Genomic DNA, 18,628 nt, shown 5'->3' with positions numbered 1-18,628 from the left:
GTATCAAATTTTGTGAAATGCAAGATTTTGCCAATCAAGACTTGGCATTAGACACTCCCAACATCAGCCAGGTGTAGAGCTGTACTTTGCCCCGCTCCCACCTACAAGAGTGTCAGTTCTCTATTTTTTTCCCCCACATTGCATTCCAGGCAAATCTTGTATATTTAAGTGAGTGAAAACTTTTGGTCAGGTTTTTTTTATGGCAATTCTGGAAACTGCCAAAATATTTTAACTGTTAAAAGAAAAAGAGAAGACAGCTTTATTATTTATTGATGATTCTTTCAGCAGCAAACTTCAGGTAGTGATTCAAAGCATCTTGAAATAATTTCCATCTAACCTTGTATATTTGTATCTTTCATTCTACACTTCATCTACCAATAAAATAACATTTTTAAAATTCTTGTAGGTTTTGTAAAAGGCATCGGTCTGCAACAAATTCAAATATTCCTTCTGTTCCTAATGAACTGATGATGATGTCTGAACATTTGCTTCCTCGAGTTATCCTCCGTCTCATTCAGCATTTACGGGATGGCTATAGTGAACCAGGTATGGTGACCGTCTGTTTTTATACCTATTTTTCCAGTATTCTTTCCTAGCATTTAAAAAAAAACATGCTCAAAGCAAAAAAAAAGTCACTTGGTTTGGATGGGATACAGCCTAGGTAAGGGTGGAAACTGCAGAGCCTCTGTCCACAATGCTCTAATTCTCCCTGGATATGGATGGGGGTGGTGCTAGAGAGCTGGACAATTCCAAATGTTCAAAAAAAGATGGATAATTACAAGCCAGTCAGCCTAATGTTAGTGGCAGGGAAACTTAGATACAAGAAACTTAAAAATTATAGACTAGTAAATGTAAATCAACAACTTGTTTAAACAACTGGAATAGTTATTTGAAATAATGGAAATGGTTGATGTGGGTAGTGTAATTGTGTATATGGACTTTGAAATGGCATTTGACAGCACCAAAATAGACTTGAAAACAAAATTCAAATATGGGATTAAAGAGATAATGGAAGTGCACATAGAAAAAGACAGGAAGTAATGGTGCATTGTTGTTGAGTGAACTATCCAGTGCTGTTCCCCAGGATTTGTAATAAGAGCTGATAATTAATTTGCAAAATTCAGACGTACTTAGCAAAGAGGAGGATATTAGCAGACTTCAAGAAGAAATATTGTGGTGTGAGAAGAGTTCATATAAACCAAGTACTCCAATTGAGAAATCTAGAGGTGCGTGGATACAGATCTTTGAATGTGGCAGGATAAGTTAGGAGAGTTGAAAAAAAACATAGGGTCGTTGGCTTTATAAATAGAGGCATCAATTACAAAAGTAAGTAGGTTCTGCTAAACAAGTTATAAAACATTAGTTCGGCCTCAGCTGGTGTATTCTGGGTACTATGCTTTTGTAAGGATGTCAAGGTCTTGACAAATGCAGAAAAGATTTATTGAGAGTAGTGGGGATGTAATTTCACTTATGTGGCGAAGCTTGGGCTGCTCTCCAAGCACAGAAGGTTAAGAGAAGATTTGATAAAGGTGTTCAAAATTGTGAATAAGGAGAAACTCTTTCTGGTGGAAGAAGGGTCAGTAACATTATTCCTTGGTATCCAAAAGTGTATTGATCCCTATCTTAAATATACTCAGCCACCTGCAACCTTACAAAACAGATGGAATAAGAACTTGATGGCGATTTTAAAAAATGGGTTGACTTTTAAGATATATGTATTAAATTACACAGGAAAATAGTCTCCAAAAAAATGGTATATTCATAGTAATTTTATATAACTTATTTCTTTTAATTGCTCAAGATGTCTTGGAAGAATTTTCATGCAGCAATATTTTAATATCTAAATCCATGTACTATGTTGTGGTCAAGGTAGTGATTCCTGGTTTGTTCCGAGTTGACTCATTTCTCAAATACTATTATCCTTCATGTCCTTTGGGCTAGGGAGGAGAAAAATAAGCATGAAAATGATCTTGTGCACAATTTCAAAGAATGATGACATTTATAAAGCCAAATGCTTTTATCAGGAGAGAGCAAAGGGTGAAATTTATCAATAAGTAACTTATCAAATAAGATTATTTCCCACTTCACAGAAATTTGAATAGCAGCTCCTGTGATATAACATTCAGTTGTTACTGGAATGATTCCTGTTTCCACAGCCCTATCCAGATATTTTTCTATATCATTGAGTGCTCTGATATGACCCTTTATTAGTCCTAAACTTCATTTTTAACAGTTTGTACTTGTATTTTTTTGACCTGTCATAGATTAACATGAAAATATTGCTTAGGGTGAAACTCTTCTCCACTTAATGTTTGTGTATAGCACAACAAATGCTTTTACTTCCTTTCAAGACTTAAGTATTCGGGTTGTCCTCTTAACTCAGTCTTCTCATGTGCTTCATAGGCATATATGTTTCCCTTGTGTCTCTGTAGCAAGAATGGAACATGGTTTAGAATCATAGAATTACCTGCAGTGCAGAAGGAGGCCATTCGGCCCATAGATTCTTTGACAGAGCATTTTGCTCGGGCCCACCCACACACTGGACCCTCCCCCCCACATCAATGCATTTACCATGGTTAATCTTTGGTCACTAAAGGGGAAATTAGCACGGACAATCCACCTAATCTGCACGTCTTTGGACTGTGGGAGAAAACCAGAGAACCCAAAGGAAACCCTTGCAGAAATGAGGAGAATGTGCAAACTCCATATGGACAGTCTCCCAAGGCCAGAATCGAACCCAGGTCTCCACTGAGGCAGCAGTGTTAACCACTATGCCACTGTGTCACCATGTTGCTTATTGCTGTCCAATTTAAAATGCACAGATTTTGCAATATGACTTGATATTCTGTATGAAAGGTGAATTACTGATTTAGGCGAGCTGGATGTGGTTAGTGTAGAATTTATAATCCTTTTTCTTTGTAATTGGTAGATGAATTTTCAGGAAAGTATACAGAAGTGAAATTTGATTTACTGCTTTGGGATTAACCTACTTGCACAGTTGTTGGCACATCACCTATTTTTAAGGCTACGCTGCATGATGCAGGTATGAGCTTATTTTATTCAAAATATCATCATTATTTCTGATTCTCCCATAGTTTCTGATCCAGCAACTGAGAGAGATCTTCAGAAAACACTCCAACAGATGGAACCCCTGATTTCTCTTCTTGAAGATCTGACCAAGATGGGAGGAGCAATGCGATGCATCTTGACGAGAGTTCTTACTAATCATCAGATATACAAAGACCTTAGCTCTGGTGACCTTTGTAAGTCTGGTTTGTAAAATGGCTTGACATTACAAACCTTTTAACTCTCAATTTATTGAAATGATTTTACAAAGTACAATAGAAAATCTCAAAAGTCTTATTTGGATAGAGTTGATGTGGCTCTACAGCACACCTAATAAAAGATGTGGGACAATGCAAGTTTGAGTATAATTGGGTTTTACTGCACTAAAGTTAGCCATTAAATAACCTTAAATTGTGCATGAATGACTTCCAGCAGAGACTCTTTTTAAGGATAGAAAACACTTTTTCTTTAGGTTATATTGCCCTTCAATGTATCTATCTCGCGATTTAATTTGGTGCAAACCTGCTGGGCCAAAAGGTTATCGCGTAGGAAGCATTCTGATTGGTGAACGTGTCCCATGAGCTGGCAGCATCTGTGGAGAGCGAAACAGGGTTAACGTTTTGAGTTTGTATGGCTCTTCAGAGCTGAAGAGGGGTGAAAAGTGATGGATTATATAATGGGAGAGGGGGTGGAGAAAGTGGAGCTGAATAGAAGTTCAGGGATAGGTCGAAGCTAAGGAGAGATTGACAAAGATGACATGAACACAAGATAAAGGACGTGTTAATAGTAGCATTAAGGACTAAAGAATTTGCTGATAGGGGATAAAGATAGGATAGAATGTGTTAATAAGAAAACTAAAGTCAGTGCTCACTGAATGCAAAACTAAAGAACAAGAGACAGATGGGCATGTGTGCGCTCCTGCTCCTCCGCTTTGTGTTTTGTTTCACTGGAGCATTGCAGCAGGCCAAGAGATGGGCATGAAAACACTCTGCTTGCAGGCTGAATGAAAGGGAATCTGCAAAGCAGTCACCCAGTCCATGCTCAATTTCCCCAGTGTAGAGGAGACTGAATTTGGAGCAGTGAACACAGTAGACCTTGGGTGTGTCACTTGTTAAGTTTCCCTGAATCTTTGATTCAATCTTTTCCTGCTCCCATTAATTGCTGTTCTACCCCTCTTGTTTATAATCACGTTTTCCCTTTCTTTCCTTCTGAAGAAGGTTCAAGCAGCCTCAAAATTTTAACTTTTCTCTCCATGTGGATGCTGCCACATCAGTTTTTCCAGCCTTTTCTGTTTTTGTGATTCTCTGGGGACCTAGATTAGTATCCCATCATGGCAAAAATTGGGATTTACATTCAATAAAAATATCTGGAATTTAAAAGTCCAATGATGACCTGATTGGTATAAAAACACACCTGATTCCTTTTCAAGGAAGGAAATATGTCGCCCTGACTGGTCTGGCTGACCATACGATTCCAGACCCACAGCAAAATGGTTGACTCTTAACTGCCCTCGGAAATGGCCTAGCAAGCCGGTCAGTTTAAGGGCAATTAAGGCTGGGCAACAAATGCTCACCTTGCTAGTGATGCCCACATTCCATGAAAGAATAAAACTTGGATGGATCATGCATAACATCACCCTATGGTAAAACTATTGACACGCCACTGACAGTTTTGATATCAAGAATGGGTGAACCAGGACTGTGTCTTAGCTCCTACAATGTATGATATATTTTTTCTATGTCCTACTGACTTATGCTTTCCTTATCGACATGGAAGGAATGTACTTCCAAACAATCAGATGAGACTCTCCTCAACTAACAAAACTGAAAGCCAAAGCTAAGGTGAAGTGTGGCATACCTGGATCAGAGAATTCTGGTAATCTGATGTTACTGCTAGTTGCCCAGACAGAAAGGCTCATGGATTGTTCCCCATGCTTGTCACATTCTTCCTTGCCATCATTGCCAAGAAAACTGCAATTATCAGACAATGTCCTGTCTCTGCCTGTGATCTGACCCAACTACACACCATTAGAAGTAGTCTACAAATTCTGCTACCTTGAATCCATGGTGATAGATAACCTGTCCCTTGATGAAGAGCTCACACATGTGGCCACCAACTTTGGCCGACGAACCAAATTGGCATGGAAATACAATAAACAGACCACAGGATCAAGATGCTTTGCCTGCAAGGTCCTTCTCCTCAGCACATTACTGTATGGCAGCAAAGCCTTGACAATTTGCACCCATCAAGCAGAAAGACTCAATAACTTCAATCTCTGGTGTCTATGATGCATCCTTGGCATCAGATGGAAAGACACAGTCACTAATAAATCTCGGGCCCAGCATGCTAGTGCAAATCAAGCACAGAAAGTTTGGAAAGGAAGTAGCCTGTGCCAAGAGATCAGGATGCCCATTGCTCGGATTCAAGGGTGCTTTCAAGAGAGACACAAAAGCCCTCAACATCAGCCACGGCAAGTGGGAAACTAACTGATAGTTGCAAGTGGCGCTACTAGCTTTGGGCATATGTTCACGTAATCACACTATTGTGGCTTGAGAAGCTATAAAGCAAATGTCAGCCTGGCAAATGATGTCAGAAATCATCCCACACCACCAGCAAGGACAACTTTACTGTGGGATTTTTGATCGAGCTAATTCCAGAAAGGCAGCCATCAAAAGAAGAGCAAGAGATATTCTTTTCTGACCTTTCCAAAGTTCTAAGGCTGCATTCCCATCATCTCCTTGCAGATGGTGGGATACCAACCAAAGGTAAATGTGTGACTTTGCTGCAAAGCCATATGGAAGCTGAAAGAAAGAAAACAGACTGCCTCTGCATTGTCTACTATAAGCTACCAATGAAGCTCTATATTCTATAGTGCACAATAGCAATTTGAATATATATGGAACCTTTTGTAGAATTTGTCCCTAGGAGATTCACAAGGGTGTAATCGTAAAAGTGGACACCTAACCAAAGGAGATATTAGGAGCGATAATCTAAACCTTGGTCAGAGATGTGGGTTTAAAGAGAGCCTTTAAGGGAGGAGAGAATGTGGAGTGACAAAGGGGATTAGGAAGTACATTCCAGAGTGTAGAACTGACAGTTGAAAGTATGATTGTTGGGTAGGGGAGGGGGAGGGAAGGAGGGAGGGTGGGTGGAGAGAAATAGAAAAGAGGCCAGAGTTAAAGGAAAGGATAGTTTTCGGGGACAGGTTGCAGAGATGAAGGCGGTCGTGAAGTTGCGAATAGTCAGTCTTAAACAAGAGAGTGGTAATTTTCAATTTTAATTTGAGCCAATGTAGGTCAATGAGGGTGATGAGTGAATGGAAATTGCTTCAGATTAATGTTGAGACAAAATAATTTTGTGTAAACTTAAGTTTCCAGAAGGTGAAGGGAGATGCGTCATCCATGAAAGCATTAGAGATTATGGCATGGGTGAGGATTTCAACAGCAGATTTGTTGTGAATGTCAAGTGGATGATAAGGAAGAGGTATAACACTATCTTTGTGGTGGAGATGATTGAGGAACAGAAGCTAAGTTTGATAAATAGGATGCCAAAGTTGTGAACAATTTGGTTTGATCTGAAATAGTGTCTCGGGAGGGACTTGGCAAGGTATGAAGTTTGTGGTTGGCTTTATTTTCCCAGTATTTAACTGGAGGCAATTGAAGTTAATCCAATACTTTTTTTTGCCAAAACACCTACTAATGCACGTAAGCATTGGAAGGGTCAAGACAGGTAATGGAGGGGTTAAGCTGGATACAGTCAGTAAATGATGTGGAGATGCCGGCGTTGGACTGGGATACAGACTGGGGTATTCTGTAAATTGAGTTTGTGTCTCTGTATGCCCTGTTTGTGAGCACATCTCCCACTCCACCTGACGAAGGGGCAGCGCTCCGAAAGCTAGCGGCATTTGCTACCAAATAGACCTGTTGGACTTTAACCTGGTGTTGTTAGACTTCTTACAGTCAGTAAACACATGGAGCCTGATCCTATGTCTGCAGACTATATCGTCTGGGTAGAATGAGGAGAAGAGGGCCCAGAGGATTTTTGGGGATGGTGCAAGATAATGGTGTAGGAAGAGAAGTAATTGTTTTAAGTATCATTGACTGAATCCTACTCGAACTGTACGATGAGAGAGGAGTTGTAGACTGTCAAATGCTACAGAAAGAATGAAGAGTTACATCAGCCACAAATATGTTGTATCTAGTTTTTTTGAGAGTGACTAAGATTCTGTTATTACTGTTTTGGTACTAAATGATCCTTATCTTTATTTGAACAGCATTTCAGTCGAACCATCCTTTAATTAAAATTGTTACTGGTTTAGTTAAAGTTCCCGGTTGGTTGAATAAAAAAGGTTGTTAATTATTCACTTAAAGCCACCTTTAGGAAGGAGCACTGTGTACAGTTCTGGCCACCCTATTGTAGAAAGGATATTATTAAGCTAGAAAGAGTGCAGGAAAGATTTACTAGGATGCTATTGGGACTTGATGGTTTAAGTTATAAGGAGAGTCTGAATAGACTGGGAATATTTTTCTCTGGAGCGTAGGAGGCTGAGGGGTGATCTTATAGAGCTTTATAAAATAATGGGGGGGGGGGCATAGATCAGCGAGATAGGCAACATCTTTTCCCAAAGGTAGGGGAGTCTAAAACTAGAGGGCATAGGTTTAAGGTGAGAGGGAGAGATACAAAAGGGTCCAGAGGAGCAATTTTTGCACACACAGGGTGGTGAGTGTCTGGAACAAGCTGCCAGAGGTAGTAGCAGAGGCGGGTACAATTTTGTCTTTTAAAAAGCGTTTAGACAGTTACATGGGTAACATGGGTATGGAAGGATATGGGCCAAAGGCGGGCAATTGGGACTAGCTTAGTGGTTTTGGAAAAGTTGGGCCGAAGGGCCTGTTTCCATGCTGTCAACCTCTATGACTCTATGCTGTTTGTGCCTTTTATGGGCTTTTTTTTTGATTTTGAAAGAGGCTAAAATGGCTTTAATGATTCAAATAGGGAAATGTTTGTGGATCTAGTAGGTGACATGTTCATGGACTTTGAAGAAAAAGGAGATAGAATCATAGAATCCCTACAGTGCAGAAGGAGGCCATTTGGCCCATCGAGTCTGCACCGACCATAGTCCCACCCAGGCCCTATTCCCGTAACCCCACATATTTACCATGCTAATCCCCTTGACACTAGGGTTAATTTAGCATAGCCAATCCACCTAACCTGCACATCTTTGGACTGTGGGAGGAAACTGGAGCATCTGGAGGAAATCCACACAGACACGGGGAGAACCTCCCCGTGAGGGGAGAGATGGTGCAGTAAGTTCTGAGTACAGGTGTCAGTGGGATTTTGAAGAGGGACGCAATCATTTTTGAAAAGGCAGGGGGCAGTACTTGAGTAGGAACCATTTATAATGTTAGATTAGTGAGAATGGAATTAAAGGAGCAGGAAAGGGCTTTGGGCAAGATCAACTTGGTGGCATGAGAGGTGAACTGGGTGGAGATGTGGTTTGTGTGAAAAGCAGAGTAGCAGCTGAGTGGTCTCTATCATAGTGATCTGAGCTGGCATATTGACGGAAGGGGTGCTTGGTAATAAAGGAGCCGAGATGATCTGGTAGTGGATGGGGGATGGGATATATTTTTGTTTGGATGGGTGTGTCAGGAATTGAGGTCGAAGGTAAGTCGTGATTGTGAAAGATGGGATCAGGATGAAGTCTTGGGTCCTGTGGTTAGAAAAAAATTGCATTGTAGGTAGCATAAAGTCAGCTTGGAGCATCCTTAATCCAATGTCTGGATTTCAAGCCCATTGTGGATAGGGAGCCATTTGAAAGGAGGAACATTTAACAAGGTAATGTAGAGTGGCTATCCAGTAGAATTGGAGAGTCATGGTGGAAATTGGCACTTGAGCCAGAAGAAGTTGACTTTGGTTTTTAGCAAGGTGTGTCATGGCCTGTGGTGTCTGTACTAGTAGAATGGTGAAGAATAGTGGGAAGAAAATTGCAGACAAATGCATTAAAGAATCGAGGTTATTACAGCCTTGTACATTGTAATTTAATTATACCTACTGAATTTAATGCTGTTTACCATTGAAAACTATTCTGTTGTATCGGTTGAGAAATTAAATTTTCTGGGAGGACTAAGAAGTCAATCAGGTACAAAGAATTTGACTAGGATTGCAGCATTGCTTGTTTTTTTTTCTCCTGTGCCTTATGTACTTGTCTTTATCTGAGAGTTTTTCCCCTTTCTTGCTATCTTCTCTCAGTGTGCACCTAAGTTTTTCCTTCATGAGGGTAAGAGGTAGTGGCTGGCATGGGAAAGATAGATCTTTATGGTTACAGATCAAATTTTATGACTGGCATGGGGTTAATGTGGCTTCTATGGCCATAGCTACATAACAATACTATTAGTTTGTATTGTTCCTTTTACTTAAACCACTTCCCTGCTCTTGCTGTACCCTTGACTCTTTGACATTTTGTTTTGCACACTTGTGCCCTCTATCTCCTTCCATTTCTGATTCCCTATGACCTTTGTGTTTCCTTGCCCTTGGAATATTTCTCCTGTGTCCTGACCCTTTTGATTCCTTTACCTAATCAGCTCCATCAACTCCCACCAGTCTGGTCACAAATCTTCATTTCCCCGGATTAGTTTGCCTATTCCACTTTCACTTCATATTTTTATTTGAGATTGCTAATTTGACCAACAGATGTTATGTTTTCAGCTTCAGGGTGATGGCACAGTCTGAGCATGTGCAGGATTTTCCATCATGTGTCAGTAGGATAGTGGCAACCTGATTCATAACTGGAAGGATACATCATCTTGTGTATAAGAGGATATCTGAAATTCTCCAAGTTACTTGAAAACAAATCTGCAGAATGAATTTTTCAGGTAAAGCTTCATAGGTTAGCAATTGTTAACATTTTTAGTTGAGAGAGAGTGCAAAGCCATGAGCTAGCTGAACATGAAAATATTTCCTCATTTTAATTTGAATTATTACACTTTAGTCTACAATTTTCTTCTCACCATTCTATAAGTATAGACACCAGAGGTCATGACAGTCTTTGCTAATAACCAAGGTCAACTCGTATGGTTTGATTACCACCTGTCTTAATAGCGAGCAAATAAACATTCTTATTATTCATAGCTGCACTAACATTTCTATCACGAAATGTCCTTTTAATATAAATTTACTCTGTTTTTTCCAACTTCAGGTTTTGATTAACATCAAAGGGCGGCACGGTGGCACAGTAGATAGCACTGCTGCCTCAGTGCCAGGGACCCAGATCCGTTTCCCGGCTTGGGTCACTGTCTGTGTGGAGTTTGCACATTCTCCTCGTGTCTACGTGGGTTTCCTCCAGGTGTTCCAGTTTTTCCCCTCAGTGGGCTAGGTGGATTGGCCTTGCTAAATTGACCCTAGTGTCAGGGGGATTAGTTAGGGTAAATGCATGGGGTTATGGGGATAGGGCCTGGTTGGGTTGTGGTCGGTGCAGACTCAATGGGCCGAATAGCCCCCTTCTGCACTGTAGGATCCTATGATTCTATCACCTCTATTTTGATAGGAACTCTTAAATATTGTGTCACTAAACAGGTGTAGGACACTTGAGGGGGAAAGGGTACATCAAGAAGTTGTGGTCTATATTGGAACCAATGACAAAAATAGAAAGGTTAAGATATACTTTCAGAGGCTAGGTTAAAGATGAAAGAATAAGACCTCAAAGTAGTAATCACATAATCACCCCCACTGCCACATGCTAGGATGTTCACTTGAAGTGAATACGTGGTTGACATGATGAACGAGAGAGAACTGCAGATTCTTGGTGCATTGACTTTCGCTCTGAGGCAGGAGGATCCTGTATAAATAGATGGGTTGTAGCTGAACAGAGCTAGGTTTAATATTTTCATGGGATGCTTATCTGGTGCTCTTGGGGAAGGTTTAAGTTAATTTGGAAGTTAGGAGGGAACCAGTGCTAAATGTAGATTAGTTGTTTGCAAATGGTCGGCATTAACTGGAGATTCAAGAGTGGTGCTATAAGTAGGAACAGTGTGTAACACTGGTTGTTTTAGAGCTTAAATAAAACCATGCACCCCTAAGTAGATTATAAAAAGTGTTTAAAAACAAAAAAATCAGCTTCAGTTCTACATTCTAGTGCCTGGCTTTCTGGTGTACAACACAGTAGCAGAAGATGATTGCCTAAAGGTAATGGTTAAAAACTAAAAAACTTTCAAACAAAACTAAAATCCCAGTGGCCATTTGTGGAAATTGACAGAAAGCAAGTTTTCATTGAGGTATCAACCTCCGAATTTGTTGGACTCTGAGCTATATAACCAGCGGAAGAATTTAGTGAATATGTGGACATTGGTTACAACTCCACCAAAGAGGTAATAAGATGTGGCCTTGACTTTGTCTCCTCCTACAAATAGTACAATGAGAGGTATTCTGTAAGATAGATGTTTCAGTTGAACAATGATAATGGTTTGGACCTTCTGTTGGAGTTTTGGATGATGTCTCCAAGAAAGATGACATTATGAGATGTCTTTTATGGTCACTGGTGCTCGGTTCTTTGAGAAGGAGACTCTGAATTATGTCTGTCACTTCAGAATAATTCCTGGGAATTCATGGAACAAATGAAACATTCTGCAGTGGCACAAGAGAACATGAGGATTATCAGATTTTAAAATGCACCACATACCAGATGCAGCGGTCAATACAATGGAAGGATTAAAGACCAGACTTTTTGACCTATCTGGCTTTTATAGCACAAAATGAAATTGGAACAATGATTGTGGGTAAATGAATGCCCATGGAACAGTTAAATAACTACTTCAGCTATATTCAGAATATCACTATGCAGTGAACTGTCAAAAGCGCATAAGTAGGCTCCTGAAAGTGATCCATGATGAGGAAAATTCTGAGCAAGAGGATGAAAATATGACCTGAATAAATTGTTTGACTTCAGGGAGTTTTAGACCTGTGATAAATGTGTTAGTCATAGACTCCTTTAACTGTGCAGTATTAAGTAGTGCTGATACTTTGGCAGTCTGAAATGTTATCTTTACTCACTAAATGGGGATTGATGATAGTAAAGTTTATTTATTAGTCACAAGTAAGGCTTACCTTAACATTGCAATGAAGTTACTGTGAAATTCCCCTAGTCGCCACATTCTGGCACCTGTTCGGGTCAATGCACCTAACCAGCACGTCTTTCAGACTGTGGGAGGAAACCCATGCAGACAGGGGGAGAACGTGCAAACTCCACACATACAGTGACCCAAGCTGGGAATCGGACCCAGGTCCCTGGCGCTGTGAGACAGCAATGCTAACCACTGTGTCACCTTGCCGCCCCAAGTTAAGGATAGGTTAAGGAATGTACAAGTACTATTTGTTCTAGGTTTGGTGATGACAGCGATCGCTAAATAGTTGCTTTTTCATGTAAAGTAGCCCAAATAAACCATTTTCTATGTACTGACATATCTCTAATGGGGTACCTCTGCTGTTTGGTAAACCTACGACCAAGGCACAAATGAAACTTGACATGGAATATGAAAATACAATCATTTTTGGAAAGTCTGCTGATTTGAAGTTTACTACACAATTACAGTCCGGGTGTTATTGCATCCCCGCAGCAAAACCTGATAGCATCAGGTGATAAACAGAAAAAAATGTCTTAAAGTTATGTGAACTGTTTACTCACCATTTTTGCTAATGGTTAAAAATTTGTAGAAAGTTGAGTGTAGTTGGAGCATACGAAGCAAATAGAAGAAATTGGTGCGATACATTGAAAATGTAAAAGAAAATCCAAGCTTGGCTCTGCTTCCTATTGTAAGCCTTCCAATGATACATGCCTTTAACAAGGTAGTTGCCATGGATCTAAAGGTGTGGGATTAAGATAGAAGAATTAGCCTTTCTACAATAAAACATGGTAAGGACAAAATATTATAGAGAGAAGCATGGAAAAATAAATAGGGACTGGACTTTGGACACTCGAAGTTTCTATCTAACTGCAGGACAATTTGAATGATAAGTTAGAGACTTGTGTGAAAACAGGATTGTCATCAACACTGCAGCTAAAAGTCATTTTTAGCAACGGACTTTGTGGAAAGAAATCATTAGTAGGCAACTAAGTACTCTAGCTGGTGAACAAGACTGCAAGTTGACGAGGCGATCCATGCAAAAATAACAATTCCATTTCTACAAAGTCTCATCAAAAATGAAATCCATACACGATGAGAGCAGTAGTCCTGCTCTCGAACTACGAAAATTACTTCATTTTTTCCATGCGCATTTGATTGCTTTGCACGTAGAAAGATGGACGAGAGCACTTTGGAATTGTGTCAGATACCATTTAAGACAAAGTTAACTCCAGGATATTTGGGGTGCTTTAGAAGAGAGGACCATTGGAACTGGAAAGACCCAAGTATGGTAATGGGTTGTGATGATGAGACCGTATTTATCAATCATGGTTTTGGTCATTCTTACTGAATTAATATCCCCCCCCCCCCCCCCCCCAATATATATATTTGCCCCCTTCCCGCCGATTTCTGGTGTGGAGCTGACGCCACCAGAAATCCGGTGCTAGGAGATGCTATCGTGGCGGGAACACATGCGAATCAGCTGACGCGAGAATCTCCCGGCCCACTATGCTAATTTTTTAGCTCAGCGGGATGGGAGAATCGTGGCCCATGTACGTTGATTGATCACCTGAACTGATAATGTGCTCAGTTGCTAGTTTTGGTGGACTGGAGTTAAGTACAATAATGAAACACCCTGAAGTCAAGAATGTTTGAAGGGTAAATAAACATTAAGAATGTTAAATATGGATAAATGTGTTCTTCTGTTTCTATCCTTGCGTGACCCAAAGAACATAAAGCTAGTCATTTTTAGCAATGCTTTGCAATGTTCATCTTACTCATGAGTATTCTTATGGAGCTAGTTTTTATAATATGCTCTATGGCGAGAATAAGAGATGTTGCCCTTCAGCTTGAGAAACTATGAAAATAAAAACAGTTGTTAAATTCCAAGGTTTTTTTTTGAGTGATACTTTGCTGAAAATCAGTTGTGTTCACCTAAAAGCAGACCCCCAATGTTTTATTGGTTAACATAACGGAAATCTTTCCAACGTCTAATGCAGGTCGATGATTTCTCATGAATTGGTATTGCAGAGTTTGAGAAATCTTAGATTAGAGTAGAATTTGATATTGGGATCTAGCTGCTGAAACATGGGCTATTGTGAATATGTGATTCCATTTGTCAAATGTTTTAAGTGAGGTTTTGTACAATGTGCGTACTGGCAATAGTATACCCACTGAATGTTATGTATATAGTTAATGTATACTTTATGAAAAATGTGAGTGAGCAAAGGTTACAGATTTACCTTGCTGGTTTTAACAAGTGCTGGCGAGAGGAAATCTCATATGGGTGGATGCAAGTCATCAGCTGTACAGTTTTACAAAACTAAATGCATGTTTGCAGAAACTGCTCACAATCCTAGAGGAGGGGTGTCTTTGTATTCTTTGGATTCTGCACTGAGTACAGAATATGGAGGTCTTCTGATTTAATTTGTTTCGAAATGTTAGTACACGGGGTTTCCAAAGCTAGAGCTTCCTGAATGATAATGGAGATAGAAGTTAAAATAAAACCGAAAAATGACCAATGTCTGGTACAGAAATAGTCAAAAACCAGGCAAGTTCAGAGAATGTAGGGGAAATTGAAAAGGGAGAGAATGAGCTAATGTAAAAGGATAATTTTTTGTGAATATAAAAAGTAAAGGATGGGAAGGAATAGTGAGGCCCATTAGAGACAACAATTGACATGTTGACAAGCAGAAGGCATGACTAAAGCACTGATTATTTTGCACCTGTCTTCACAGAAGAAGAGGATGAGATTGATGCAGTAGAGATGGTGGATGCGATAAAAATGGATTGAAAGGTGTTTTTTTAGGAAGGCATCACTCAAAATTAACAATTCACATGGTACATTTGGGATGTATTCTAGGTTACTGAGGGAAGGAAGGGTGGCAAAAGCTCTGTCCATAATCTTTCACTTTCCTTGGTTATGGGAAATGATTCAAGAGGACTTGATTGCCAATCTTAAATTAATTTTAATCAAGAGGAGTGGAAGAAACCTGGTAACTGCAGGCAGCAGCAGTGGCAATACACTTCACGTCCCTTCTAAGAAGTTTGGTTTAATGAGAGACAGCAGCATTGATTACTTAAAGGCAAACCATGTCTGATTAATCTGATCACAAGTTAAGAGAGAATTGATGAAGTTAATGCATTAGATCATAGAAACCCTACAGTGCAGAAGGAGGCCATTTGGCCCATCGAGTCTGCACCGACCACAATCCCACCCAGGCCCTACCCCCACATATTTACCCGCTAATCCCGCTAACCTACGCAACTGAGGACTCTAAGGGGCAATTTTTAACCTGGCCAATCAACCTAACCCGCACATCTTTGGACTGTGGGAGGAAACCGGAGCACCCGGAGGAAACCCACGCAGACACGAGGAGAATGTGCAAACTCCACACAGACAGTGACCCGAGCCAGGAATCGAACCCGGGACCCTGGAGCTGTGAAGCAGCAGTGCTAACCACTGTGCTACCGTGCCGCCCCAACCACTGTGCTACCGTGCCGCATAGATGTTGTCTATGGACTTTCAAATTACATTTGATGAACATATCTTAACACCATGTGCTTCTATTTTCCAATTAAAAGGATGGTGATTACTAATAAGCATTAAGTGATACATTTTGGGGAAACAACACTGAAAGGCTGTGTAATGGTACTATTTTAGAGTGGGTTGTAAGAGTAGAGGAACCTGGAGTACATTTTCGCAACTCTTTTGAGGGTGACAGGGCAAGTTGATTAAGTGATTGAAAAGATTATAGCATACTTCACTTTGTAAGTAACAGATAAACCATTATTTGTTCCTTTATTAAACCTCAGCTGAGTAACACCTACAATTCTAGACACCACACTTGAGAAAATAGATCTTTTCTTGTCTTTTAAGAAGGTATAGAGGTTTTTCTAGGGAATATCAGGAATGAGGCTTTTAGTTATGCTGACAGATTAGAGAGCCTAGGATTGTTCTTCTTGAGAACAGAGAAGGTTATAGTGGGATCTAATGGAGGGATTAAAAATGGAATAATTTTCATTAAAATAATTATTTTCTCTGACAAGTGGGTCAGTAGCCAGCAGTTTTAGACTTGCAAACTTGTGTGGCAGCCTTCTGTCCTTTTACACACTGGTTTACAATATTTAACTTTGTTAAATATTGTCCCTATGACTCAGGAAAGCCGTTCTGGTGTGGCATTTGCTGGTGGTCAACTTTGTGTTGAGCATTGTCTAGTGTAACTCTGGAAAAGCACTCTGGCATGGCAGTCTCTGGTGTATTTGCTGTAGAGGAAGACAGTGGGCTGAGAACGTGTGCAGTTTGCAGGCCTCTGTTTTCTGTATTCACTCCTCTCAGTCAGCTGAGCTTTGAGTTTCTGCTTGCATCTTCAAGGGGTCTTTCCAAGCAGCAAACCTCCTGAGTTCACAACCATCAGAGATTGCCTCATAGTCATCATTGTCAATGTCCGAAATCTTTTCATCTTGCTTGCACACAGGAGGTAGTGATCCAGTGGCCAGTTCATTGTATAGAAATTATTTGGGTTTACAGCCATCATCCATGCAATGAATATGGCCAAACCAGCACAGATGACATTGCCAAATAAACAAGAGGGGAAATGAGAATTATTTCCACACAAGGTTGTTGAGGCCTGGAATGCACTCCCTGAAAGGATAGTGGAAGCAGATTCCATAGAAACTCTTGGAAGGCAATTGGACGTGCACTTTTACAGGGTTTGGTTAAAAACATCGATATGGACTAAATTGGACCGCTTTCAAAAGAGCTGACACAGCACATTGAACTGGTTGAATTTGTTCTATGCTATATGTTATGATTCTAATCAGTCAAGTGCTGGCTGTGGTTTTATTGCAGTGTTTAACAAAAAAATGCTTTGGTCTCCCAAATCTCCAGGAGGCAATGCCATCTTTTCTCCAAATGTTTGTTGCCAAATTTTCCCTTATTTCCATGAATATGTCCACCTTCTGCACTATTCACTCGTCCCATCAAATTCTCAATATCCAGTACTTTATCCCCATGACACCCCGCCCCCTCCACCACCACCGTACTGATCGTCAATTATGCTGTTTCAAAAAATATATCTATTTCGTGCCTTTGTAATTTTGGGGGCTGTGGTTAGGAGACGAGGGAGTGAATTTTTTCAGATTTGTATGGCAGTGTAGTGAGATGAACTGAAGTTTGGTAGCAGTTTGGAGAAAATCCTGTGGTTTAATTCTGTGAAAATCACTGGTGGGTTATTTTTAAATCAAATAATTTTGGAATTTTTAAAACAAAAAATACAGGTGGTGTACATTAGCTGCCATTTTATCTCAACAAAGATGATTAATCTTTTTTTAACATTGAACATAAGAACTCGGAGCAGGAGTAGGCCATCTGGCCCCTCGAGCCTGCACCACCATTCAATAAGATGATCTAATCGTGGACTCAGCTCCACTTAACCTGCTGCTCACCATAACCCTTAATTCCTTTACTGTTCAAAAATTTATCTATCCTTGCCTGTAAAACATCCAATGAGGTAGCCGCAACTGCTTCACTGGGCAGGGAATTCTACAGATTCACAATCCTTTGAATAAAGAAGTTCCTCCTCAGCTTAGTCCTAAATCTGCTCCCCCTTATTTTGAGGCTATGTCTCCTAGTTCTACTTTCACCTGCCAGTGGAAACAACCTCCCTGCTTCTATCTTATCTATTCCCTTCATAATCTTATATGTTTCTATAAGATTCCCCCCTCATTCTTCTAAATTCCAATGAGTATAGTTCCAGTTTACTCAGTCTCTCCTCATAAGCCAACCTTCTCAACTCTGGAATTAACCTAGTGAATCTCCCCTGCATCCCCTCCAGTGCCAGTATATCCTTTCTCCAGTAAGGAGGCCAAAAGCGTACACAGTACTCCAGGTGTGGCCTCACCAGCACCTTGTACAGCTGCAACATAACCTCCCTGTTTTGAAACTCCATCCCTCTAGCAATGAAGGACAAAATTCCATTTGTCTTGTTAATTACCTGCTGCACCTGGAAACCAACCTTTTGCGATTCGTGCGCAAGGACACCCAGGTCCCTCTGCACAGCAGCATGCTGCAATTTTTTACCATTTAAATAATAGTCCTGCAAAAATGGATGGCCTCACATTTACCAACACTGTACTCCATCTATCAGACCCTTGCCCACTCACTTAAACTATCTATAGTCCTCTGCACACTTTGAAAAGTAGTTTTGATGTCAAACAATAGCTTTTCATCTTCTGGCTTTTTTAACTTCGGTAAAATGAGAAAAGGCACACTGATGTTTATATCGTGAAAAGTGAATTTTCTTTCCAAGTAACTTATTTCTCTGTATTCTGAAGGCGAATAGCTGGTGTAATCAAATTATAATTTCAATCTAGGAATGTGCCAAAAAGTAATTTTTTGAACACACGTTGTAGAATTGGGGCAGCACAGTGACAAAGTGGTTAGCACTGCT

General features: G+C 40.2%; 1 protein-coding gene across 4 annotated transcripts in view; it reads left to right on the top strand.

Moving 5' to 3' along the window:
• The first annotated feature begins 411 nt into the window (after positions 1-411).
• ubr3 (ubiquitin protein ligase E3 component n-recognin 3) overlaps positions 412-18,628 on the top strand; it is a 325,538-nt gene continuing 307,321 nt past the window's right edge. For all 4 annotated transcript variants that reach the window (XM_078228378.1, XM_078228377.1, XM_078228376.1 and 1 more), the window contains exons 1-2: positions 412-546; positions 3,096-3,263. In XM_078228378.1, the coding sequence (XP_078084504.1) occupies positions 468-546; positions 3,096-3,263 (247 nt within the window). In that variant the 5' untranslated portion in view covers positions 412-467. The remainder of the gene's footprint in view (positions 547-3,095; positions 3,264-18,628) is intronic.

This window comes from Mustelus asterias, chromosome 14 (genome assembly GCF_964213995.1).
Source record: "Mustelus asterias chromosome 14, sMusAst1.hap1.1, whole genome shotgun sequence".
Taxonomy (NCBI): Eukaryota; Metazoa; Chordata; class Chondrichthyes; order Carcharhiniformes; family Triakidae; genus Mustelus; species Mustelus asterias.
This window is presented reverse-complemented; position numbering and strand designations above follow the sequence as displayed.